The sequence below is a fragment of the Oenanthe melanoleuca genome, chromosome 20 (genome assembly GCF_029582105.1).
Source record: "Oenanthe melanoleuca isolate GR-GAL-2019-014 chromosome 20, OMel1.0, whole genome shotgun sequence".
Classification (NCBI taxonomy): Eukaryota; Metazoa; Chordata; class Aves; order Passeriformes; family Muscicapidae; genus Oenanthe; species Oenanthe melanoleuca.
Window position 1 is genome coordinate 838,363 of NC_079353.1, and position 25,602 is coordinate 863,964.

Consider the following 25,602-nt stretch of genomic DNA (forward strand, 5'->3'; position numbering starts at 1 on the left):
CAGGGCTGTGCTCCCTTCCAGGGCCACTTCTTTTTTCCACAGTGCTCATCATGGGCAGGGAGCTCATCTAAAGCTTTCTTGCCTTGCCTCCAGGAACCAGGGAAGAAAAAGCCTTCTTGCAAGAGCCTAAAAAGCTGCCCAGAGAAATGGCCTCGCTCCTGAAAGGAGAGTGCAGAGCTGTCCCAGCACAGCTGCTGGGCTGGATCCAGCCAAGGCTGGATTCCTGGCATGGTGGTGAGGAGCACTGACTCCTAAGTTAGAAACGGAGGGGTTGGAGCATCCCAGCTGGGAGCTAATCCTCTTGGAGAGCACAAGCAGCATCCCTTACAAAGCAGGAGGTGTCTCCTGCCTGGGGACTGTCCTGGGGCACCCTTCCTCAGGGGGACACCCGTGGCTGTTTGGAGCAGAGAGTGCAGATCAAAATCCCTGCTCTGGAGTAAGGTTCTCACTGAAACCCTTCAACGTTTCAGCAGACCAAGAAGACAGAGATGTTTATTTTGGAATGTAATGACAACAAACTTGACATTAGGGTATTCAAAGGACAATAGCAGTGAAAAAATGTGTGGTATTTTGCTCTGTAAACCCTAGAACTGTGTTTTTGTAGCTCTGAGTCTCTGATGAGCAAAGTATTATGTGTGTATTATGTTCTCAGAGCCAGCCCATGTTTCCCCTTTGCAGCAAATGCTGATGGTGTGTTAACAGCACAACAGAAAGGAATTGATGATAAGTCTTGGAGTGTACAAAGCCTCCTGCTTCCCCTGTTACTCACTGCCTGTCCTGTGGTTTTGGGAGCTGTTGTAAGGTGCCAAGTCAAGCTGTTGAATTTGTAAAGAGCTTGATAAGTAAATATGGGAAGTGTGGAGCTCTGGCAACTCAGATTTGCTGTTTTCAGGCACATGGGGTTCTGTAAGGCCTCTCTGACATCAGTGAAGTTTTTTGCTCTCGTATTGTCTCTGTGCAGACAAGTTTGTAATACTTATTTTGATCACCCACCAGAATTTCTGAGGTCAGATTATTTCCTGTTGACAAGTGGTAATGTAAACTTCTTTGGTCTTCATTACTGGTAACCCCTTTAATGCAGTCACCTTTCAGGAGAGGTCTGTTTTCTTCTGCTGGAACCTCCTTATCTCTCTGTGACAGAACCAGTGCTATAGAATGGGCTGAGAAATGTGAGAAGCATTGTCCTGTTTGCTAAATCCAGGGTTAAAAGTCCTTGTGATCTTATTCAGGGAATCACATGCCTTCCAAGGAATTGTCATGGTGCTAATTGTAGGGGTATAAAATCAAACTAAAAAAACACCAACGTCACCACTAGGAGACCATTTTAAAAACCTTCTCTTTTTCTGACTTGTTAGGATTGCCTTGAGGATTAGAACTATAGAATGTCCCAAAACTTGACAAATAATTTATCTCTACTGGATAAGCAAAAGTGATGGATTTAGGAGAGGTGATGACTTTGTAATATCTGGAAGTTTTAGCCTCACCAGAGGTGCTGCAGGTCGTGTGCATTTGTAGGTGCTGTACCTGTCCCTGAGGGAGTGACAGCCTTGCTCCTGACTCAGCTCCCTGCTGCTTCCTGGCTGCTCCCTAATTAGTCTCAATTAGGGACGAAAGGGAAAGCTAATGAGTTGGTGAGGCTGTGCTCCCAGGAAGGTGTGGTGGTGTTTTGGGAGTGCTTTGGGAACATTTGGGAACATTTTCCTTTCGCTGTTCCTGTCCCAGGAGAGGGCTGGGGTTCAGCAGTGGCTCTGTGCTGGGGAGGGAAGGTGATGGATCATGGCAGCTCTGGGGCACCACCCTCTGCTTGGCAGCTCTGGGCTGTGTTTGGCTTTCATGGATAACCTCACAGCCCAGCAGCAGGGCTGTGGGAATGCAGCTGCCTCTGGCCACCCCTGCTCTGCTCAGGTGGGTTTGGTTTTCTCTGCACCTTCTGGGCATGGTGGGTTCCAGGCAAGGAGCTCTCTCACATACAGAACCTTGTGTTGGAAATGATCTCTACAAGGCTAAGGTCACTTGGGAATTGTAAACTGGCCTTTTTTCTTTGACAGTTTTGGTATTTTAGTGAAATGTGCACGTCACAGATGTGGCTGTGGATGGGGAATACTGGACTTGTCTAATTATCTGTTATTGTGACCAGCGTTTTTGAGATACCAGTTGGTAACCTAGACATGTTAAACTCATGTAATCTCCAAAAGGATTAAAAATAATGCTGTGGTAGTTCTGCAACTGTGTGAGTGTGAACTGCTGATGAGACAACTACACAAATGTTGGATTTCTTTTTTGAAAAATGAATCGAACATTTGCAATCTTATTTTGTTTCTTTAAAATATTTGTCCTGAGTGAAATGACTGCAGTGTTTGTCTGTTAAGCAGCTAAAGTGCTGTGCTGTTTGTTTGGCTTTTAGTCAACACACTTTCCAGGAAAAGGTGAAAGGACACAAACACCACAGACGAGTTTCGGTCGGAGCTCAGTGCATGTGAAGTGCACGGCATAATCTGAAGTGAAGTTTCTAAAAACTTCATAGAGGCTGAGTAGGAAGAGTGGAACTCAGATACTATGGGCTGGTTGCTTTCAAACTCACTTGTGATATTACTCATGGAGCCCACATGTTTTGTCTGTGTGCCCCTGCTCATTGCAGTGGTGCTGGCACAGTTCATTAGATGAATGTGTTAATGATCTTCCCAACCAATTTATGGGCCTTCAACTGTGACAGTAGATCCAGCACTAAACACTGGCCTGGAATCTCTTCAGGCAGAAGGTGACAATGTCCTTCTCTGCAGGTACAACATCTGGTTCTGCAGTGGCTTTCAGATTCCTCCTCAGCTGTAGGTAATGGCAGATATTCTGCACATGTGTATTCTTTCAGTGGGCACTGTGCCAGCATGCCCACCTGAATAGAAGAGCAGGATGTTCCAGAGCCAAGAGCCTTGGGGCAGACGCTGGGATCAAAAATGGGAGAAAAGGAAAAAGAACCTGTAAAGAGCTGTTCAGCTTTGAACTGGTAAGACCTTGAATGTGTTACCTGGTGAGGAAGCAAGACTTACATTTGATTATCTTATTTCCTTATTAATCAATTCCGTTCATTTATTTTAAGTTACATGGTGGTGATGGATTGTGCAAGGTTTGGGGGAATGGTGATAATGGATTATAAAAGATTTGGGGGAGATAGTAGAGTCTTGCTTTCTTAACATGAACTCAGGTTGTCAGCACCGTATCTCTGAAGGAGAGTAGAGGACTCTGAGTGAGTATAGGTAAAAACTCCATGGTAAATTATTCCATGGTTCCTATTTCATGAAGCCAGAGATCCCCTTGAGGAACTGTCTGCAGTGGAGGGCACTTCCTGTCCTTTTGTTTCCAGTTTGAACCATGCCATTTGCAGCTTGTCTAAGTTCTAGAAATTACCTTGGTTATGAGCACATGGAAAGGTGTGAGGAGTGTTTCTTATCCCTCCTTTACATTCTAGCATTTGCAGGGTTCATGTCTCTTTTTCTCCTCTGAAGCCTCCAAAGCCTTGGGTTTTGTTCATGTTTTTTTGTGGTGGTGGTAGCTCTGTAAAAGCTATAATGCTCTTAGACAGCTTGTGAGATGTCAGAATGAAAATATTAGGTAACTAGGAAAACAGGACTGTTTATAACCACACTTGTCAGTCTGTGAAGCCTGGAATACCCTACAGGCCAGCAATGATACATTTTTAAACTCACACAAAACCCATACAAATTAAGGTCTGGATTTGCTATGCAGACTAAATTCCTTTAGGAGTTATGTGGATATCTGGTCTGTGGGATGCACCAGTCTGTTTGAGATGAGGTTAGACCAAAACTCTCTATGTAGAGACCCCTAATGTTTGGGCAAACCAAGATCTGGATCTCATCTCGGTGGTTATTTTTCTTACAGAAGAAGAGCAACTGAGTTAGAACCTCTTGACACTTTAATGAGAGTGTGGTTTATTTCCTGGCACTGACTTTGTTTGATGATACAGATAGCAAAGCTTTGCTTTTGCACAGCAGCTGTCAAGAAAAAAGCCATTTCACATTCTCAAATGTCTCTATCCTTCCAATAATGTCCAAGATGCACTTCTGGAGCTGATTGACTATCTGGGAGGAAAAATAGGGATGGATGTGAAGAAGAAGAAGAAGGGAACTTGAGTTGTTTTCTTACTCTGACACTCCATTCAGTTGTTTCCTGTTTTGGCAGTGAGTACATGGCTACAAAACAGCAGAAGTAGAGTGTTCCTGCCAGCAGCTCTGAACTTCTTCTGTTATGGGTCATAAATTTCAAGGACAAACTATATTTTGAACTTACTGAAATTTGAGAAGTCTCATGTAATTCTTTAACCTGATACTAAAGTTTAGCTCTTTGATTTCCCTGTCTCTGCTGCAACATTCAAAAGAACCAGAGCTGAGAAATCAGTTTTTGCCCATTGCAGGTGACATTGAAGCAATCTGAGCAGCTGAATTGTGCAGTGTTGCTGTGGTTTATTGACAGCAGTGCCTTCCTTCTGGGAACATGCAAAATAAAAGCACTGGTAAAGTTTGAAGTGACCCAAGTCTGTGGCTTTGTCCCTTCTGGAAGCACAGCCAGCCCTGACAGCCACTCAGGTGCAGGTGTTAACCTGAGCATTCACAGTGTGCAGTTATCTATCTCCCTGCTGAAGTGCAGTAATACAGGACGGCAGGGTTTGCTGTCAGAAACATCCAGTGAGGCGTGTTGGAGCTGGTCAGTGGTGAGAGACAATCTGTAATACCTGCTGGCTGTGATAAATATGGGCCTGGGAAAAATGAGCCCACTTTGCCACGTGTTGACATGATTTAATAGGGCAGTCATGGCCAGTTTACATTCTCCTGGGGGGTTATTTCCGTGCTCCCAGCAGCTGACTGGTGTCACAAACCCTCTGCCACAGCCTGCTCCAAGTGCCCGGGCACTGCTGAATTAGCAGGGGGCTTTCTAGGAAACTGTGTTGCAAGTGTGTGATTTCTTATTTATTTGTTTATTTTAACCTCCTGTTATAGTGGTGTTGAACTTTAAACAAGCCTGTCCTTTACTCTGTGTGCTGCTCAACCTCAGGGAGAAGCTTGACATAGCAGGCAACTGGTTTCTTTTTTGTTTTTGAGGGAGATTAGTAAGCAAATCGATACTACCATATCTTAGTTGAAAGCAGAACTAGGAAACCAGATAAAATGTTTTTAAAGGGTATTAAAATCCACATTGATTTCACTTAGCTGGCTAAAATTCTGCAGCAGCTTGTTGAGATTTATGTTGTGTAATGCAGCTGTCTGTTCATTTATCTGATCTTTAGATGACCTTCCTCTTACCTACAAGTTACATCCTCATTCTTGTTCTTGCCCAAATATCCTGATGTAAAGCTTAATGTAGGATAAGAAATCAAATCTTCCTTCTCAGAGTGGGTTACACGAGAAGTTGTGTGCTTTATGTCTTCATGAAGTTCTTTTGTTGGGGAGTGAGTTCAAGTTGCTCTCTCCCATGCTGACTCTGGAGACCTTTTCCCATTTGTGTAAATTAGATGTTTGTTGTGGATCTCTTGGTACTTGCTGCTTTTCTTGTGCTCTTCTCTACAGGTCTTTGCAACCTCATTGGTCTGTAGGGGTATTTCCATTATGGAACCAGGCTGGAGTGACATCTTGGGGAAAGAGCACCTTCCACTTGACTTTATTGTAAATTTTTACGCTTCCTCCTTTTCCAGCAGTATTGTGTCATCACTTTTTTCAGTGGCAGCTTTAAGAGGAAAGCTGTTTTTTAAGCTAAGATTACTTTTTTATATAAGCCTCTGTATAATTTTTGTGAATTGCTCTCCTTAGTGTGAGTGCCTCAGTAGATGGATTAGCAGCAATTCTGTAGCCCCTGATAAGATCTTGGCATTTGCTGCTTCCCGTAGGACAGAGCTGCTGAAATGACAGTAAATTGTTATCTGTGAGTCTGAGCTGCTCCAGGGTTTATGTGCAATTAAACAGTGTGATCAGACTGAGCCCTGCTGCAAGGCTTCCCAGAGTGCCTGCTGAAGCTGAGACTGTACCTTTGGTTTCTGTTCTAAATGCTGATACACAAATCTACACAGGCTGCTTGAGTGGCTGTTGGCATGGCCACCTATTCCTATGGTCTTACACAAGATTTACTTGGAGATTTTGGGGTGCATCTTCTCTTTCTTATCTCCTGCTGGTGTCTGAACAGGATGGGGAAAGTGTAGCCCAGTGTGCTGCTGTGCTCAGGGCTGCAGAACTTCCCTTTAGAAGAAGAGGGCTTCAGCAGGACTTCCTCTTTCCACCCCTGAAATATTTGGGGGACAGGGCTCAAAACCAGGAGATGAGTGGCATGAAGTGACTCATGCTTCAAACCCAAAGCATTTGACTCTGGAAAACTGACTTCAGTTCTAGCCCTTCCTCTTTAAAGTTTTATGTTGCACGACCTTTGAAATGAAATGCCGAGCTTCCTTTCTGACAGGCAGGATCTCTGCAGTGTGACTGGGTGTGATTCAAGAAGGTGTTTTGTAACTCCCTGCCTTCATCCACTACCTTCAGTTCTCGTGACATCGCTAGCTTCAAGTTCCCAGAGCACAATAATCCCCTGCTGTGGATGAGTCTGGTTCCTCCAGCCTTGTGATGCTGTTATGTTCTGCACCCACCCTGACAGCAGTGGGGTGGTGTCAGTGATGCTGTGGCTGCAGTGACCAGGACCAGCAGTGTTTGACAAGCTCAACCCCCGGCACAGCTCCTGTGGGTAACTCCCATGTTCCTCTCCAGCCATTTTCTCCAGGGAAAGCAATTGTGTTTCCACCAAAGTAAACTTCACATCCTGGAAGTGACCTTGGATGAGAAGTTTTCTTTGGTCACTGTAGATGTTCTAGCAACTTCTGTATCCAAAAAAAAACCCACCCAAAAAGCTCCAAGGCACTTTCCTCCCAGTTGCTGAGTGTGCCCTGTCTGATGTGCAGGCATGCCTGCTGTCCAGGATTTTCTGCTTCACCCTGTCCATCACACTCCACAGGGGAGTGCTGGGTGCTGCCTGGCTTTTCACACAAATTTGCCTCTTGCCATATCTCCATCCTCTTTTGTTACCATCCCACCCCCACCCCGTGGTTTTTCCTGTTTCTTGAAACATGCTCCAGAAATACACTGCTGTTTTTAAATAGTCTGCTGCAGGCACACGAGCCACTTCTTTCTTTCCATTTTCTGTGTGCCTGTGGGAGTTCAGCATCTCCTAGAACTCCATTATTCTCCAAGTACCTTTAGGCACCATGGCATCTTGAAAAAGATCTGATATTTGCTGGTGAGGTAATAGCCAGCTCTCTATTCCCTGCACAATAAATTGCCACTTTCAATTCCTGAAATACTTGATGTTGGTGTTTGAATCTGTGGAACTCCTGGGGACTGGCTGTGCTTTGTGTGTGCACATACATGTGGATGCTTCAGTGTAATATTTTTGTATTAGAGTTCCTTTGTATAATTCAATTTCTGTAAAGAAACACTTGATTCATTTAGTTATAAAAGAGACAGCTTTTTTTCAATCTGTTAATGCTGTGAAATGAAACTGTGTATTAGTGCTGCTGCTAAAATAGCCCAGTATTTACAGAAAAATTCCTTGGGGATCTTGGTTTGGTTTGAATTTTGATGCTTTTATAATATGAATCCTAAGTGGGAGGGAGTGGTGTTGGTTTTGGGCGTTAGGGATTTTCAGCACATTTGGGAAATGTGGTTAGTGATCTAGACAACCATCTTCCTAGTTTCCTGGCATTTTTTTTCTCTTGTTAATCCTGTACAATCAGTACAGAATAAATCCCTGTAAAGTACAAGTCACCAACCTAGTATCAGAGACAAATTTCTGAAAACACCCATTTTAGCTGCCTCATGTTTGAGATATTAGGCTGTGGCAGTCCAGATCATATTCTCCAGACTGCATTCTTCATAAGCAGAAATACTGGCAGCCATGTGTTCAGTTATAAAAAGCTGGCAGCTGATGTCAGCCCTTATTTCAGTTTCAGAATACTGTGCTAATTTTGGGCAGCTTTATGTAAATCAGAACTCTTCTCCTGACATTCAGGGTAAATTGGTACATACCTGAATAATGCAGCAGAAGAGATAAACAGGTAATGTGCTGCAGTGGATGGCCCACTTGAAAAAATCTTGAGCATTGTACATGATTCTTTATATGCAGAACTGTACTTACACAGTATTTGCAAAGTGAAATTCTGTTTCAGCAAATTGGGACTAATGTCCAAGGACAGCAGAATTCTTTTTATTTTAACTTCTGAAATTGTCTCAGCTCAACTATTACATGCATCTAAAAAAGCTTTGTGACATCTTACTGATAACTCAAGATAATGATGGAAGTGATCTTAGACAAACCACCTCTGTGTGTGTGGTGCCAAGGGGGGTAGACAAGTTCTTTCCTACCACAGTGAAAGTTTTCACTGCAGGTTGATATTTTCACTGATGCTGCAAACAAGGGCTTAGGGCAGTTTAAGTGGAAGTGCTTTGGGGCAGAGGCCCTGCTCCTTCAGGAGCTGGAGGGCATAATGTCTGATGAATGCTGTGCTACTTTATTATGCAAAGTAATATTATTTTAATAAGTAATGTTAGTGATGTGTTCTGAGAAATTTAAACTTGATTCTTAATTTAAGGCCCAAAGTGCTTTCTGTCCAGAATTCCCTCACATGGAGATGTGAAATCAAATGGGTATTTGTCTTAAAATAGCTCATGGTATGAAATGAGATGGATTCATACCTAACAGGGTTGGGTTTTTTTATTTCAGGACATCAAGCATGAAGCCAGTGATTTTCCATGTAAAGTGGCCAAACATCCCAGAAACAAAAATAGAAATAGGTACAGAGATGTCAGCCCCTGTAAGTACACTTTCTTTTCCATTGTTTGTAAGACTTGACCTCTAGTAACTTCTCACAGCTAAATGTTCTTTGTAAGGACAGATTCTGTTAGGTGGATAAGCATCCAAGACAACTCACTTTGGTTTTAATTTATTTATTTGTGAGATTGGTGTCACAGCATGCTTTTGCATCCATAGGGTTTTACTAGAGCAGCACACAGTAGAGTCTGTATGAAATCTGAAGAAAGAAACTTGCTTTACCTTTGAGTTCTGCTAGAGAAGAACGGTGGCTGAAGTTGCAGGGGTGGTTTGTGTGCAGTTCTCACCTGGCAGAGCCTTCTGCCAGGCAGCACAGGTGGCAGCAGTGCTGTCCCAGGCCAGGTGTCCAGTGCTGTCCCTGGCCAGAGTGCTGCTCTGTGGCACAGAACTTCTGCCTTGGTGCTTAAAAGCTGCTGAAGCCTTTGGGGCAGTTGACCAGAGCAGAAATGTTGCACACAGTTTGCTTCACTAAGCAGTTCTAATATTTGAGATTGTGAGTAACAAATTCCTTCTTGCCTTCAGATAATCCTGTTCCCAGCCTGTTTGCTTTCTTGCAAATTGTGGGAACCCTTGTGTGTATTGAGATTTTTTAGTTGGTGGTTTGGTTTCTTTAGTCCCAAGTCAAGCAAGTGAGTAACAAAAGAGCAAATAATTTCCATTTGCAGTATTTCTTGAATTTTGATTATTTTTTGTGTACATGAAAGGGTGGTTGGGTTGGGAACAGTAACTAAATGTCAGTAAGAATAAAAGGTCTCTGTCCTGTTTGCCCAATATATGTTTAGACAAACCTTTAACAACCTTGAACAAGCTGTATTTGAATGTTTCAGCTGAAAAGATAAGCAGTTGTGCAATTAGATTTATTTAAAACTAGCAACTTGATAAGTGTATAAATAGGTCAGTGTGGTCTGGTTTGCAGATTGCAGTGGGGATTATTTCATTTCAGATAAACCCTTCACTGCTGCAGTGTGTGAGGTGTGAGCTGTGCTCACTGCTCTGCTCAGCTCAGTTCTTGCACTGTGCTGTGTTCATACTCAGGATTTCATACAAGGTGCAAGGCCATTAAAATCCTAATTGCATCACTTAACCAGTGTTTTCTCCTTGTGCTGCAGTTGACCACAGTCGAATTAAGCTAAACCAAGGAGACAATGACTATATCAATGCTAGCTTGATAAAAATGGAAGAGGCCCAAAGGAGCTACATCCTTACCCAGGTAATTGCTGGCAGTGGATAACAAAATCTTACAGTGGCTGGAGTTACTTTCATGGGTTTTCTGTTTGTTTTCTTTATTGTAAAGCTACTCAAGTGCATACAAACACCTGCTCTTCCCTGAAGGTGTCAGTTCCACACCTATCTGTATAACAAATTTGAAAGTACCCACATACCCTGTGGTCTTATTCTGAGAGCCAGCAACTGTGCCAAGCTTCTTGTTTGTCCTGAGTTCAGTTCCCTGGAAACTGTCCTGATCTCTAATCTTGGCTTTTTTTTTTTTACCCCTTCCTCCCACACTTTAGATAAAGGTGGACTGGGATTATTATTTTCAAGTGACAGCTCTTCCTTCCTGTTTCTAAAGAATAAAGATAAATCTTCTCAGGAAGAAATGGGCAGAGCAGTGTAAGAGCAGTTGCCCTTACTCAGGATGGGGGGGTTGATCACAGGGGTGAACTCAGTGTGGAATAGTCAAATAAAAATAGTGCAGCTGACTGGTACTGGTTACTGTCCTGATCCAAATTTAATGGCTTTATTTATTTTCTGAGGACCTACTGTTCTGTTTGAGCACAGGACTGGGTCAACCCCAGACTTCAGAGCAATAGCTTTAGAGTAGAAAATAGCAAAGGAACATAGCAGAAATAGAGGAGGTTATAAGGAAATCTACTTTGGGAATGGATTGTCTTTAAAAGGAGTCACAATTTCATTCAGTACCAAAGCAAATCTGAGAAGATTCTGAAAAAACATTTAATTTGTTACTGATTCTGCATCCTTTCAATCTTTTGGATGCTATCATTTAGTCAAGTAATTTTCAAGTATCATGAATAAGGATGAGGGATTGCAGAGCAGTTTGACACAGATGTTATTTTTGCTTTTACTCAGTGGGGTTTATTTCCCCATGACCCCTGTATACGTTTCCTAAGAAAATGCAGCATCTTTCACTCCCAGTTCTGTTCTCACAGATGAGACTGTGTCTTTCTTCCTCTTATGTATGGGGGGAAAAGATTAACCATGCTTTCATGGGTAAAATCATGACATGGAACTCAAAGCTGTCTCACTGCATTTTTTTACAGTTTTAAATGAGAAGTTGCTTGTTACTTGTTTCAATCTGTTGCCTTGTGCAGGGACTTCCACTGGGGAAGAATGCACTGACATTTACAGAAAATAATGCTTATTTCTGGGGATTCTGTCTCTGCAGGGACCTTTGCCAAATACTTGTGGTCACTTTTGGGAGATGGTTTGGGAACAGAAAAGCCGTGGTGTTGTCATGTTGAACAGAGTGATGGAGAAGGGATCCGTGAGTACTCCCCCAGTTCTGGCTGTGTGTTCATCACATGTATGGTTTCTGTAATAAAAAACCCAAGTTAAACCAACCCAAAGAATGGGATGGGATGACTGCAGGTAGTTTTATCTAAGAAATTGTGCCTGGAGTTGAGTACCTGGTGAGCTGATCTTACTGCAGTGAGAAGATCACTTGGTTTGTAATTGGAGGTTCTAATTTATCCTGAATTTGGCTGAAATAAAACCAAACACATGATTCCACACAAATGGAAATCTCTGCTGCTAACCAGGGGGTCTGGAGTTGTTCTCAGTACACAGACTGCACCTCTCAGAGCTCTCTGGGGCACCAAGTTTCCATCACACAATGAGCTCTGATCATGCACTGTCCCCTCCAGTGTCGCTGTTGTACAGAATGAAATGTAATAATGTACAAAGATATTTAGAGGAGGGCAGTGAGTGTATTGGGTATCCACCAGTGATAACTGGGTGGTACATGCTTTTGCATCATCAGGAAAACATTCCCAATAATCAGGAAAATTCTTGGGCAGTGAGTTGTGTTCTGCAGTCTGGATTTTTCAGTGTTTTTCTGGGTTTTGTACTACAAGTGAAATTTAATCTTCAAAAGAGATTCAGTAACCATATTTTTCAATAGTTTCTTCCTTTCCAACCATTCCTGCTCCCTCTCTTCACTGCTGTAGTTTTGAACAAAACAAATTACTCTGATCCCTTAGGGCAGTGCTTACACTCCTCAGCAAACAGCAGTGGAAGACTTAGAATAGAGCACAACAAAATATGGTTTACAGACACATTATGGAGAAATTAGACACAAAGGCAATTGCTACAACTTTAACATTAATACAAATCCAGAAAAAAGTGCAGAGAATTTTAACTGCATTCTACACCCTGATGACCAAGAGGATGTATTTTCAAAATAAACTAGAATTAGTTTGAGCAAAACCACTGTTTGTCTACCTATGAAGAAAATGCTGAAGGGGTTTTCTATTTATTGAAATGCTGTCAGAAATCATCTTAGTCTTGAGCCTGCTGCTGGTTTAGCATTGTTATTCCATGTTTGGTTTTAGATAAAGTGTGCACAGTACTGGCCACGAAAGGAGGATAAAGAAATGTTTTTTGAAGATACAAACTTGAAACTAACATTGATATCTGAAGATATAAAATCCTACTACACAGTACGACAGCTGGAATTGGAAAACCTAACTGTGAGTACCAGATCTCATCCAGTGCCTGTCCTTGTTCTCCTTGGGGTGCAATTCAGCTCCTCACCAACAAGGGTGGTCGTGAATTATCCTGGATTTGATGATTCTGCATGAGATGTGGTGGAAGTGAAACTCTTGGATGTTTATGAGATGTACCTGGGGACCCTCCAGGCAGTTTCATGTCTCAGCCGTGCCCAGAGTGACACAAGAACTGTATTGAAATAACTAAATTCTAAATAAGTAAATTGACTAGTAAAGTATAATTGAATAATAAAGTACTGGAATGCTCTTCTAGAGAGGTGGTGGAATCATCATCTCTGGATGTGTTTAAGAAAAGGCTGGACATGGCACTTGGTGCTATAGTCTAGACTCTGAGTTGAGGTGTTAGGACATAGGTTGGACTCAGTGGTCTTAGAGGTCTCTTCCAACCTCATTATTCTGTGATTCTGTGACTTAGCAATTCCCTTTGCTCCCAGTGGAGACCTTCACAAGACACCACTACTTGTAATTCATTTCTTGCCTGTGCAGCTTTAAAATCTCCCTCAGACTGGTGAAACTTTGTCTCTGGAATTACACTCAGCTGCTCCCCATCCTTCTGACCATGTACCCGAACTAAGAGAATTCCCCAACGCTGTTGTTTGCAGAGCCAGGAAACTCGAGAGATCCTGCACTTTCACTACACCACCTGGCCGGATTTCGGCGTGCCGGAGTCGCCGGCGTCGTTCCTGAACTTCCTGTTCAAGGTGCGCGAGTCGGGCTCGCTGCGGCCCGGCCAGGGCCCGGCCGTGGTGCACTGCAGCGCCGGCATCGGCCGCTCGGGCACCTTCTGCCTGGTGGACACCTGCCTGCTGCTGGTAAGGGGCTGCTTTGTGTCTCTGTCTCAGGCTCTCTTTAGGCGTGAGATCTCCCCAGAAGGGACATGCAGCTGGGTTGGGATTCAGGGTTTTCCTGAATCACCGGCCAGAAACTGCTGGAGACGATCTGCTGCTGTCTCAAGGCTGTTTATTTTATATTATCTATAGAGTGTCCCAGCCAGGCTGACACAGGCCTGCTCTACAAAGCAACCATGACAAAAGTTCCCTCTGGGGAGGCAGAGCCATATCTTTTATACCCTAAACTATGTCTTCCATATTTACAATCACTTTCCAATACCATGCAGTCTCATTACAGTGTCCGGTTCTTTCCCCATCCAATCTGTGGTTCCCAGAATGCAACCCCAACATGGATAACATGAAGGAGAAGGAGGAGGAAGCCCACCACACCCCAAATCCTTCATCTTGACCACGTGGCCCGTGATATAAACAATACTACTTATTCTACACCCTAACACTCTAATTTGCACTTTACTTATCTTCAGGGCTTGCATCTCTTCCCACAGTGTTGGTAGATTTTCCCAAGGAGCTAAATCCAGCCCCTGAGGCTCTTGGGCATCCCTCGGGGGTCTCAGAGGGGTCTGCCAGGGGGGTCCTTGCATCCCCAGAGGAGCCAGGGAAGTTCCCTGGACTCCCACAGTTTTACTCCATGTTTTGGGAGTGTACCCCACTCATTCCTGAGTGGCCATTTTGAGTCTGAGGAAGAGAAGTCTCAGTTTTCAGAGTGATTCATGAGGACAGGTTTTGCCTTCAGGGAAAGCAGTATTTTTGAGGCTCAGTGTTTTCCCCTCTGTGTTTTTGGAGACCCAGTACTGAGCTGCCGCTCCCAGCTGCGTGTGAGTTTGTTCATTCTGTAATGTGGAGCGTGGTATGAAGGCCCTACCACAGAATGAGTCACTGCAGTGAACCTCAGCAGAAAACATGTTTCACATTTTTATCTGCAGATGGACAAACGGAAAGATCCTTCTTCCGTGGATGTCAAGCAGGTTCTCCTGGAAATGAGGAAATACAGGATGGGGCTCATCCAGACTGCAGATCAGCTCCGCTTCTCCTACCTAGCTGTTATTGAGGGGGCAAAATTCATCATGGGAGATGCTTCAGTGCAAGTGAGTGCTCCTGGCAGCTGCCAGGGAACTGCAGCACGTGGGTGGGAGGAACAGGATGGAAAGAGCTTCAGATTTGGTGCTTGCTTCAGCTTCAGTACATGTTTATATCATGGGATCTTTAGGCACAGTGCTTTACAGTCTGTCAAAGCCTAAAGTGCTGTATTTTATTTCCTCCCAAAAGTACCTGTTATGTAGCAGGTGTCTCCTGTGCTTTCTTGCACAGTGCCTGGGGTGGAGCTGCTGCATCAGCCTCCCCTGGCATTTCACACAGAGCAAGTTTTCTCATGTGCTTGAAGTTTAAGTGTCATGATAAAATTCATCAGGGTTTTTTTATTGTAAGCAGAACTCTAGCAAAATAGATTTTTTTTTAGTTCTGCTTAAGTTTTTTAGAATCAGATTGGAATTTCTTGCTTTTATGGCCAATATGTTTTGTGTAGTAGATGTAGCTTGGGCTTGGAGTTCTTGTGTCTGGTTTTTCTTCCTTTTTTTTCTCAATGCAAATGAAGAGCCACTTTAAGAGTTAACTAAAAGGTAGAATATAAAGATTCTGCCATGGTAAAGTTTAAAGTTAGAGCAACTTACATAAAAGAGAAAAGCTTAACAGGGCTTGTCCTTCCCTGCAGGAGCAGTGGAAAGAGCTCTCCAATGAAGACCTGGAGCCACCCCCTGAACACACCCCCCCACCTCCCAGGCCCCCCAAGAGAACCTCAGAGATGCACAACGGGAGGATGCACGAGCACCCCGAGTTCCTGCCCAGGCAGCAGGCAGAGGAGGAGGAGAGCAGGAGCTCAGTCAGCAGCGCTGAGGAGACGGCTCCGGACGGCAGAGCCCGGCCAGCTGTGCCCCCCAGCACAGACAGGTAAAGCTCTCAGCCCCCCTGGGCACAGGGCCACGGGCTGGGATGGCACAGGGGAGGAGATGCTCAGCTCCACCTTGAGCTGCTCTTTGGGAGCTAGGGCTGAAGGAGCAGCCACATTCCATCCCTGTCTGGCTTTCTGGGCAGGTGCCTGAGTTTAGACCTTTGGTGTCCCCTGACCTGCTGTGGGTGTGAGCTGGGTTCACTCACTGCCTGTCTTGGTGCAGATTTGTGATGAGCAGTGAAAGCAGGTGCTGCTTAAAGCTTCTTCTTTAAAGGGCACAGAATCCTCCCATGCTCTTGCTAAACCTCTGTTGAACAGCCAGATGTGTCCTAACTGGAGACAGGCTGTGCTTTGGTGGCTGCTGCAGCTCCAAGAGGTTTCCATCTCTGTGGTGTCCCTGCCCTTCTCTCCTGCATGGCCAATCCAGCCTGGAATATTCACTGCTGGGTGTGGCTCCTCTGTCCCCAGCACTAGTCTCGACACTGGAGCCCGGAGGAGAACTGTCGGTGAGAGCGCGCGGCTCTCGCCCCGCAAGGAGGAGCCCGGCAAGGAGAGCTCGGAGGAGGAGGATGAGAACGTGGTGACCACCTGGAAGCCCTTCCTAGTGAATATCTGCATGTTCACCTTCCTGACAGCAGGAGCTTATCTCTGCTACAGGGTGTGTTTCCATTGACCCGTGGCCTGGGCGCTCCCGGCTCGTGCTGGGCTCCTCGCAGCCCCTCCAGGCAGGGCAGCCTTGGCTCACAGCAGCTAGATTTAGGGGAAAGGCCAGAACTTTGGGTAGGGCTTCATGAGAGAATCGATGCACTAGGGTTTTATCCAGCCCTGTGGTCCCAAGAACATAATATTGTAATCTCAGGGCCTTGAAATATTCAGGAGTAAGCAGAGAAAATGCCAAATAGTCTGTTTTCCTTTTTTGTTTTCTTTTTTTTTTTTTTTTTTAAACTAAATAATAGAATTACAACACATTGTTGTTTTTAGCCTTTTTTAAAAAGCCAGTTCATTTTCTTTTGTTTCAGAAAAACTAGGCACAAGTGAAACTTGCTTGTACTCTCCAAGTGTTGTAACCAAATACATGACTTACATTGACAAGTTCCCAAAAAAAGAAAAAGAAACCCACATACCTGAAGAATGTAAACTTTTGGAAGGGGAGGTGTGTTTGTGGTTGGTTTTTGGTTTGTTTTTTTGTCTTTTTTTTTTTTTTTAAACTTGCTTCATCTTTAAAGACTGAGTTGTGGGCAGTGCCTGTGGTATTGATATATTTAATCTTGGCATAACTGTTCTTAAAGAGCTGATTGTTTTACTTGTGTTGATAGAACCAGGCTTCTGCATTTGCTCAGGGTATCCCAACACATCCAGCTCTTTGATTTTTTTTCCTTTTTTTTTCTTTACTAAGTGTATCTCCTCATTGACTTTTGTTGCACTCTACTTGCACATATGCCTCTTTACATTGCACCATCCTTTCTGAAGCTGTTTTTACTTTTATATTCTGGGAGAGGTCGAGGGGAGGGAGAGAATCAGGAAGGGGAATTCAACCAAACCATGTCCACCAGCAGTGGGTCCATGTCTGTGGCCCTTGGAAGGACCAGTCCTTAAACCTCAGCATTTGGAATGTAAAATGCAGTTTCACTCTGCACACCCCAGAGTGGCTTCCTGAGCATGGAGGTGCTGGGGGGACCCAGAGCAGCTTCCCTGAGGCAGGAGCAGGAGCCATGCTGGGCTCTGGACAAAGCCCTTGCTGCTGCTGGCAGCGTTGGTGTGTCCTGCTTTGGAGAAAGCAGAGATCCCAGAGATCCCTGGCTCTGCTCAGCCCCTGGGGCCCCACAGGGCTCAGGGGTGAAGTGCTGCTGGGGAGGAGTGGGGTGCACAGGGAGGGCTGGCACTGGAAGGCAGCATTGCACCGAGCACCCAGGGCTGCTCCTTGGGGAAATACCAAATTATTGAGAGTTTCTACAACAATGGCAAAGATTCCTTTGCTTGTGTCGTGGTGCAGAGGCCAGGAGCAACCTCGCTCCTGGGAGCTGTAAAGATGGAACTGCCCCACGACAGCTGATCTGCAGCAGTGTTACTGATTTGTTTTATTTCTCAAGTCTTTCTAGATTGATAGCACTTAGCCACCCTCAGTGCAGCCCTAGCTGTGGAGGGGCCCAGGGCAGCCCCTTCACTCCCTATTTATTTTTGCCAAGCTGGCTGTAGGTGTAGCTCTTCCTTCAGTGGGTGAGTAGGTGAAGGGGTGGGAGGGGGTGGGAGTTCCTTCTCTTTTGTGTTTTGTTAAGCTTGCATCAAGGGCTTTTCAAGAGTACAATAATAAATCCTCAGGTAGTACTGGGAATCAATCCTTTACCTGTGAGACTGTTGGTCAGACCAGTACTTGAAAGGAGGAATGTTGTAATCAGTCAATATTTAGTTATATTATTGGAAACAGGAAAAAAATGAGTATAGACAAATGGTAATATATAATGGCTCATCTGTGTATTTAAGATACATTCTGTGATTGCTTTGTCCCCACTGTTCTCTGCAGCTGGGCAGGACCCTGCCCTAGGCACCATTTGTACCCCTGTGTATTAAAGTGCATGTGAAGTCTGCGGTGTCCCGATGAAACACCACGTGCTTGAAAGGTGACAGAACTTATATTCCTGCTTCCTGATGTGCCCAAATGATATTTGCATGACCTGATCCTTAGTGGCTGTGGTTCAGAGGGTGTTGCAGAGTCTCTCTGTTCAGCACTGTTGGTGTTTTTCAGAGCCCATGTACTCGCCCAGTCCTTGGCATGACTTCCCGTGGGGTCCCGTGTGCTCCGTGTGCCCGGTGCTGCATGTTCCTTTCAGCTGAGTGAGTGTAGTACAGACATTCCAGAGAGCTCAGGCAGCCCTTCCCCACCTCCCCTGCCTCTGGGACACTTGGGGAAAGAAACAAACCCAACCCACCTCTGGCCACCCTCCCAAGAGGGAGGATTTGAAATCTGAGGTATGGCAGGAAGGGAAAGGATCCTTCCTCTGAACACAGAGTTATTCACTTATAAATGATTCTGCCAATAAAGCTCCTGCCAATGACAGAAGAGCTTTGAGCATCCTCTGCCTGCCTGTTTCTTTCCTGTGGTCCAGGCTCTGACCCTGTCTGGGCCCCAGTGGCAGTGCCCAGGGCCCAGGGAGGTGTGGGCAGGGCTGGCAAGCCTGAGCTGTGCCCATTTTGTTTGCTGTCCTGTACTGTCTGTGGTAGTTGGGGGGTGTATATACCGTAGCACAGTGGGGTGTTGGGTAACCTGTTCTTGGAAATGGACAAACATCCATGTTAGACTCGTTAGAAAGTTAGTGAGCTGCTCTGCTATCTGCCTTAAGCAAATATTTACTCATCAGGTCTTTCTTTTTTACAGATTGCCATAGAATAAACTTTTATAAAAAAAAATGTAAAAACTCGACAAAAAAGCTGAATGTTTTGGTATGATACAGTTTCAGGTATCTTGTCTTTTGTGTAAGCGCTGCTGGGCCTCCCAGGTTAGAGTACAACTGTACAGTTTTTCAATCTCCCATACAAGTTTTCAGTTCTCATTTTAGTTGTAACAATAAAACTTTTTTTAAAGAACTCACTTGGGTGTGTTGTTGCTTCTGGGCTGGATCCATGAGCTCCTGCTTGAGCCACAGGCACATGAGGGCAGGGGGGCTGGGTTTGTAGAGAGATTTAAATGTTACTGTAAGTATTTCCTGGAGGCAGAGCTCCAGTAACAGAGTAGAGGATCCCCATCTCTGCCTGCCACCTCCATTTCCCTGTTCTGGTCCTTCAGGTTGAACAGTTACATTTTAAGGGTAAGAAGTGCAGGACTCAAGCACCCAGGTTGGTTTCTGCAGGAGCTGATGCTGATCCTGCTGTTTGAATTCCTGTGCTTACCTTTGGTTTATGTTTTTAAGGAAACCTACAGCTGGAGGAGAGAGTTCACCAAAGTGGAGCAGGACAGGGCCCTCACCTTTGGGGGTTTAGTGCCTCTTGCCTGTCCCCAGGGCTGCAAGCACAGCAGTAGGAAACACTCCCAGCAACTTGTCTCAAATGGTTTATTACAACTTCAGAAAACAGTATGAAATCCAACAAATAAATACCAAATAGAAAAGTTTTATGTGTATATATATATATATATAAAAATATGTACACACAAGCCCAACCCTTTCAAGTATTGCCCCTGAAGCCAGGCTGCTCCCTGTGGGCACCCTGCCAGCCAGGGCTGGGGATGAGCCCCACCAGGGCTGGAGCAGGAGGAGAAGTCTTGGTCTGTGACTAAAGTCAGAATTTAAAAAAAAACAAACCTGTCCCTCCCTCAGTCAGAGCTGCACGAGGCAGATCCCCTGAGCCCTGCTGGGCCTGGCCTGAGCTGCAGCAATCTTAAACAAAGTGACTTTGGGAGCACCAGGTTTTCCTTCTGCAGATAAATTGCCCAAGCAAAAGAAACCACCAAACAAAGGTGCTGGATTTGTTCTAATAGGGCAGTTGATGGACTGGGAGTGATCATTTCTCTCCTTGGAGAATGCCAAATTAATAAATCAGTTCCTGGGATAATAGATCATATGGGACAGAGTTGGAGCAGGGGCAGCTCATTCCAGCAAGATGGGGATTTAAACTCCAGTTAAGACCTGGATCCACATTCTGAGAGATCCCAGTTTTCATTTATCCAGCACTTGGTACTTCCTCATGTGCTGAGAGACAGAAAACACATTCCAGGCTGCACCATGGAGCTCACAAACTGCCCCCTTTGGAGATAAACCTGTCCTGGGGCAGGAGGCAGCAGGGACAGAACAGAAGGAAACCAGACAAAACCAAACCCCAGGTACCCGTGTGGCTGTGGGGATCCAGCTGCTCCCAGCCCACTGCTAAAACACTGTGATTTCAATCTCAGCCTCCTGAGCCGATTCCCTCAGCTCACAGCAGATCCTGTCCATCTTCTCAAAGGCTTGTCGGCCCCGTTCCCCTGTGGAGAGAAAACAGCCCCTGCTGAGGGCCAGGAACAGCCTGAGGGAACTCCTGTCACAGCCCTGCTTGGGAGGAAGGACTCAGGGGTGACAAACACACCCCTCAGGGAATAGTTTTCCAAAACCAGCTGGAAGCCACCATGGAAAATCAGGGCTCCTGCTGGGATTTCCATGATTAGCACAGGTGGAAATCCTGCCAAGGCTGGAGATCCCCAGAGCTAAGCCTGGCTCAGAGTGGGCTTTGGAGAACAGAACAGGGGAGTGGTTGTCTCCTGCATGAGCTGGCCATGCTCTGGCAGCATTCCAGCTGTTGAGGAAAAGCACAAATACTGGCCAGTAGGAGATGGGGAGCACTGACTCCACTCTCAGTCACTTGTCACTTGTATTGCAGTGAAGTAACAAGTAATGAACCAGCATAAAGCCTTCAGTCCTTATCTGTGAGCTTTTCAAAAGGTTCAGTGGTTCCTAAAGCACTTAATCCTTCAGGTTCTCCTTGGTCTGGTTCTATAAACTTCATCAGCTCTTAGCTGTTACATGTGATGTAAAGTTTATCTTCATGGTATGAAACAGATGTTCATGAAACAGCTGTTCCTTGTCCTGGATGTGTTCTGGCTGAACTTGAGGCCCCTCCTGGTCCTGCACTATTTCCCAGGATTCTCTCAGACCGTTTTAAAGCTGTACAAAAGCCTTACCAAAGGACAGTGTGGTTTCCCTGGCTGCATTCCTGACTTCCTCTGTTTCAGACTGGCACAGGTGGGCAACCTGCTCAATGCTCTCCACAGCCTGTTGGAGAAAAGAAGAATTTACTTCAGCAACTTTTCAGCAGTTTGGTGGACATTTTTTACAAAGCAAACACAGACACACAAACTGCCATCTCCTCTGACATCCAAATTCCACCAGGACCTTCCTTTTCCCCAACATACTGGGATGCAGTTACATTTCCTGACATGATCTCACCTGTTTCCTTCTCTCCTATTCTAAGGCATCAGAAAGTGTAATAGTTCCAGGGTACAGGTCAGGGGTGTGGGATTATTAAACTAGTGTCACCCAACAAGGACCTTCACTGAGAAGGTTCATCCCAGCTGGTGCTTTGCAAAGCGACTTCAAGGCCCTGGTTTGCTGTTGTGTGAGCACCTGTTTGCAGACATTGGTTCACTATTTGTGTGCAAACTTGAGGCTCTTGGGAAGGTTTAAATCTCTGCAGTTTCTTAGAACAGCAATGCAAATATTACTTTCATTTTCTAACTTTATTTAGCTATTGTTAAAGATACCCCCTGATTTAACTTCAGTTAAATGTTAGTTAAATGTTTAGCACTGACTGATACAGAAATGTTGCTCATTCATCAAGTCAGACATGCCCTTCCCCACTATCACAGGGCTCACACATCCCTCGTGCTGTGCCTGGCAGGTCAGACACTGCCAGGTGCCACAGCTCCCTCTCCATTCCCTGCAATAATGCCATCAACAGTTGGGAACTGTGGCAGACAATTCGGTATTTCCCAGTCCCAGTGACCCTGGCAGGCCAAACCCAGCTGGACACACTCTGATCTCTGCCTTGGGGCAGAGCCAGGAGCTCACCCTGAGGTTCTTCAGAGCCAAACACGCAGCCTGCTGCAGCCTGGCATCACAGTCAGACAGAACATCAGTGTAAAACAGCACAGCCTGCAGAAACAGGGAAAACAGAAAGTCAGGGGGTAAGCAAGCAGCCAAAGCCGAGGGACAGGAGCAGTTTTACCCCGTGAATGAACAAAGTTCAATGCAGGGGAGCACTGAGGGGTTTAGGGGCTCCTTCCCAGCTGGAACAAGGTGAGGAAAGTGGTGCTGGACTGGGGGAAGCTCCTGCGTGTCCCTGCTGTCCCCCTGCCGTTCCCAGTGTCCCCACTGTCCCCCTGCATTCACAGCATAGTCACACTATATTCACAGTATAGCTGTGTTGGAAGAGATCTCCAACATCATCAAGTCCAACCCAGCCCTAACACCTCAACTAACCCATGGCACCCAGTGCCACATCCAGGGTTTGTGTTCCAGCCGCTCACCAGCCTGTGGGGGTGAGCCTCACCATTCCCCGCTTTCCCCATTGTCTCCCCGTTTTCCCACCCCATTCCCGCATTCCTCATTGTCCCCATTGTCCCCTCGCTGTCCCCATTGCCCCCCTGCTGTCCCCACTGTCTCCCCTCTGTCCCCATTGTCCCCCCGTTTCCCCCCCCATTCCCCGCTGTCCCCATTGTCCCCATTATCCCCTCGCTGTCCCCATTGTCCCCCCACTGTCCCCACTGTCTCCATTGTCCCCCCGTTTCCCCCCCCATTTCCCGCTGTCCCCATTTTCCCCACTGTCCCCCCTCTGTCCCCATTGTCCCCACTGTCCCCATTGTCCCCTCTGTCCCCCCGCTGTCCCCCCTCACCCGTGCCCGCAGGGAGCCGCCGCCGGCCCGGGCCAGGCACGCCGTGGCCGCTTTGCTGACTCGGTGGTTCTCGTCCAGCTGCAGCGTCCCCAGCAGCCGCAGCGTCCCGGGCAGCGGCTGCAGCCGGCTCAGCCTCTTCCCCTTCAGCCTCTTCAGCGTCTTCAGCCTCCCGGGGCACTGCAGCTCCTCGATCAGCATCACTGCCGGGGAGGGAGGGAGGGAGGACGGGCTCAGCCAGGGCACCAACCCGGCGGGGACAGCCACCCCCTGCCCTGTCACTGTCCCTGTCCCAGTGCCCAGCCCGGGACAGCAGAGCAGAGCTCAAACAAACTCTCAGCCCCCTCCACGAGTCCTCTGCATCAGCACAAGCCTGAGGATGCAGACAATACCGGGATTATATTTAAATAATTCTTTTCTAATGCAGAGAAAGTTTTGGAGAAGCTTTACGAGTTGGACAAGTGAGGCACTGGCTACCTCAGGCTACAAAATGCACATTAGTAATCTCTGCAATTTTATTGCTCATTTCTGTGTCTGAGTCCAGCTGCAACAGTGAGCCCAAGGCACAGACTGCCCTCAGTCCCTGGAATCCTTTGTGCCTGCTTTAGCTTTGGAATATCCCAGAGCCCACTCCTCAGGGCTCTGAGGACAAGCCCATCCTTCACACGGGGTTTGTTTGCCATGATCAGATATGGGAGTCAAGCACACTTTTCCTGTCCTGATCAAAACCACCCGGTCACAAGAGGAATGAAAACGGCTACAAGCTGTGGGTGCGAGGGCTGGGCTGTTTCCTGCTCTGAGCTGGACCTTGAGCAGGACTCAGGGCAGAACCTGCAGGAGGAGCCCAGCTCTGCCAGTACCTTCCTTAGCCAGCCTGGCCAGGTGCTTCTCCAGGCTGCCAATGTGGTGCCTCTCCAGGTACCGATAAAACTGGAATAAAGTCACCGGTTCTGTCTGGAGACGTGAGCAGGGGAGCAGCCCATCACAGGTGAGGATCTGCTCCAGCAGCCTCTGCAGCACTGCAGGGAACAGGAGGACAGAGGGGACAGCAGGATGGTTACAGGGAAGCTGCTGGAACAGGTGAGAGGTTTGGGTTTGGGGTTTTTAATGCACGAGGACAATTTTCAGCACTGCACTGAGCTGATTCAGCGTGGCCTGGTGCTCCTGGTACCTGTCTCCAGGTGGCTGGGGTACTTCTCCTTCACTTTGAGCATCATGGTGTATTTCAGTGCATGGCAGAACCTTTCTGCTGAGGTCACCAGGATGCTGCTGCCGGGCTCTGCCAGATCACTCCAGATTTTCAGATACTGCTTCTTCTTCTTAACCTTCTGAATAACTGAAACACAACATTTTTAAAAGTCAGCGAGCTCTAGCAGATTTGGGACTTTACATGAGAAATCAGGCAGCAGATGGCCTGGCTGGACAGGGCAGCACTAACTTGTATTTGCTTTAGAGATGGTTTTGTTAAAAACGGGACATTTGCTGCCCAGATGTTCACACCTGCAAGCGCTGATCTGCTAAACTGCCATTAGCAGCTCTTCTGCCTCTTATTGTTCTCTTTATCCCAGCACCTGAGTCACTTCCAGAACATTCTGGGAGTTTAAGTGGTTTCCCTCCTGGCAGCCAAGGAGGTGCCCCTGGGTTTTTGGGATCCTGCCTCTGTTCCTAGCCCAGGGCAGACCTCGGGGCTCTCAAACCCTTCACAAGAGCACAGCAATAACTCGCTGTGGTTCCTCATCCAGACCCTTCATCCCTCACTTTCACCTCCAGGCACTGAGCTCCTGCAGTTCAGCCTCCCACACTTCCCTGTCACACTGTCCCAGCCCCTCTGCAGCTCTGCTCCAGGGAACACTTTATTCTCACATCCTCCAGAATAAAATCTGGCAGCAAATGCTTCCAGCTGAAATTTGCATTCTTCCTGCTGTATTTACCAAGATGAGAACAAAAGCCTTCCAAGCCTCTCATTGTGCTTTATCACTTTGTCCTGTCCAACAGCCAAGGGAAGAATTTTGTAGTGGGAAGACCTGAGATAGAATTCTGTGCCCACCAAACTGTTCTGGCAAGCGGGCACAGAATCTGGGCTGTTTGCTCAGCAAGGAAAAGCAGATATAAAAGAGGATTTTCTTTAGCCTGCTCTGCTGCTCTCTGTAAACTCCACCATCTACAACATCCCTGTTTAAGACATCCCAATTCAGCTACTCTGAGACCACCTTCTCCAATTTTTTTTCTTCTGTGTAGAAGAAAAAAATGAACCAAAGAATGAGCCCTGTTTTTCCTAAGAATCCAGATAAAAGAGCAGGTTTAATGATGTCAGTGTCTGCAAGGAATTTACCCCTGGTTCTGGGGAGGTTTGAGCAGACACAGCAGGGGTGCAGCTCTCCCATCCCTGCACACCTTGGAGTAAGGAAGGTACTCACTTTTCTCAACAGACAGATCCAGGACATCCCCCAGGACTCGTGTCTGCTCTGACACTTCTTCCAAAATGCTCTCCTGGACCACCTGGGCCACATTTGGTGTCCTCAGTTTCTGAAATGCAACAGACAACTCAGGAGCTGAAATCAGGGCGGGATCCAGCTCCAGATAAATGAGGATTTGTGTCTTAAAATCCAACTTTTGAGACAAGTGAGAAAAGCCCAGCTGCTCCCAGAAGATCCCCTGCCCATCAGACACCTGCTCTCTGCTGTAGCAGTTCTTCATTCATTAAACATCACCCAAGCCAAGCCTGAGCATTTGCAGCCTGCTTTGGGCACTGAGGCATTGCCTAGAGCTTCAGCAGAGCCCAGAGCCTGAGAAGAGGCAGCAGAGGTTTGGATGGCATGTTCTGTGTGCAGAGGT

General features: G+C 46.3%; 2 protein-coding genes across 6 annotated transcripts in view; one reads left to right on the forward strand and one right to left on the reverse strand.

The window, feature by feature from the left end:
* PTPN1 (protein tyrosine phosphatase non-receptor type 1) overlaps positions 1 to 18,999 on the forward strand; it is a 33,473-nt gene extending 14,474 nt beyond the window's left edge. Inside the window, exons 2-9 of the mRNA XM_056507597.1 lie at positions 8,764 to 8,854; positions 9,981 to 10,081; positions 11,276 to 11,374; positions 12,441 to 12,578; positions 13,220 to 13,429; positions 14,392 to 14,553; positions 15,177 to 15,412; positions 15,882 to 18,999. Coding sequence (XP_056363572.1) covers positions 8,764 to 8,854; positions 9,981 to 10,081; positions 11,276 to 11,374; positions 12,441 to 12,578; positions 13,220 to 13,429; positions 14,392 to 14,553; positions 15,177 to 15,412; positions 15,882 to 16,086 — 1,242 coding nt within the window. The 3' untranslated portion in view covers positions 16,087 to 18,999. The remainder of the gene's footprint in view (positions 1 to 8,763; positions 8,855 to 9,980; positions 10,082 to 11,275; positions 11,375 to 12,440; positions 12,579 to 13,219; positions 13,430 to 14,391; positions 14,554 to 15,176; positions 15,413 to 15,881) is intronic.
* Positions 19,000 to 19,445: 446 nt separating this feature from the next.
* The window catches only part of RIPOR3 (RIPOR family member 3), a 42,783-nt gene continuing 36,626 nt past the window's right edge, over positions 19,446 to 25,602 (reverse strand). For all 5 annotated transcript variants that reach the window (XM_056507645.1, XM_056507649.1, XM_056507648.1 and 2 more), the window contains 7 exons: positions 25,185 to 25,293; positions 23,939 to 24,103; positions 23,628 to 23,786; positions 22,771 to 22,970; positions 21,947 to 22,030; positions 21,061 to 21,151; positions 19,446 to 20,367 (listed from right to left, as the gene is read on the reverse strand). In XM_056507645.1, coding sequence (XP_056363620.1) covers positions 20,270 to 20,367; positions 21,061 to 21,151; positions 21,947 to 22,030; positions 22,771 to 22,970; positions 23,628 to 23,786; positions 23,939 to 24,103; positions 25,185 to 25,293 — 906 coding nt within the window. In that variant the 3' untranslated portion in view covers positions 19,446 to 20,269. The remainder of the gene's footprint in view (positions 20,368 to 21,060; positions 21,152 to 21,946; positions 22,031 to 22,770; positions 22,971 to 23,627; positions 23,787 to 23,938; positions 24,104 to 25,184; positions 25,294 to 25,602) is intronic.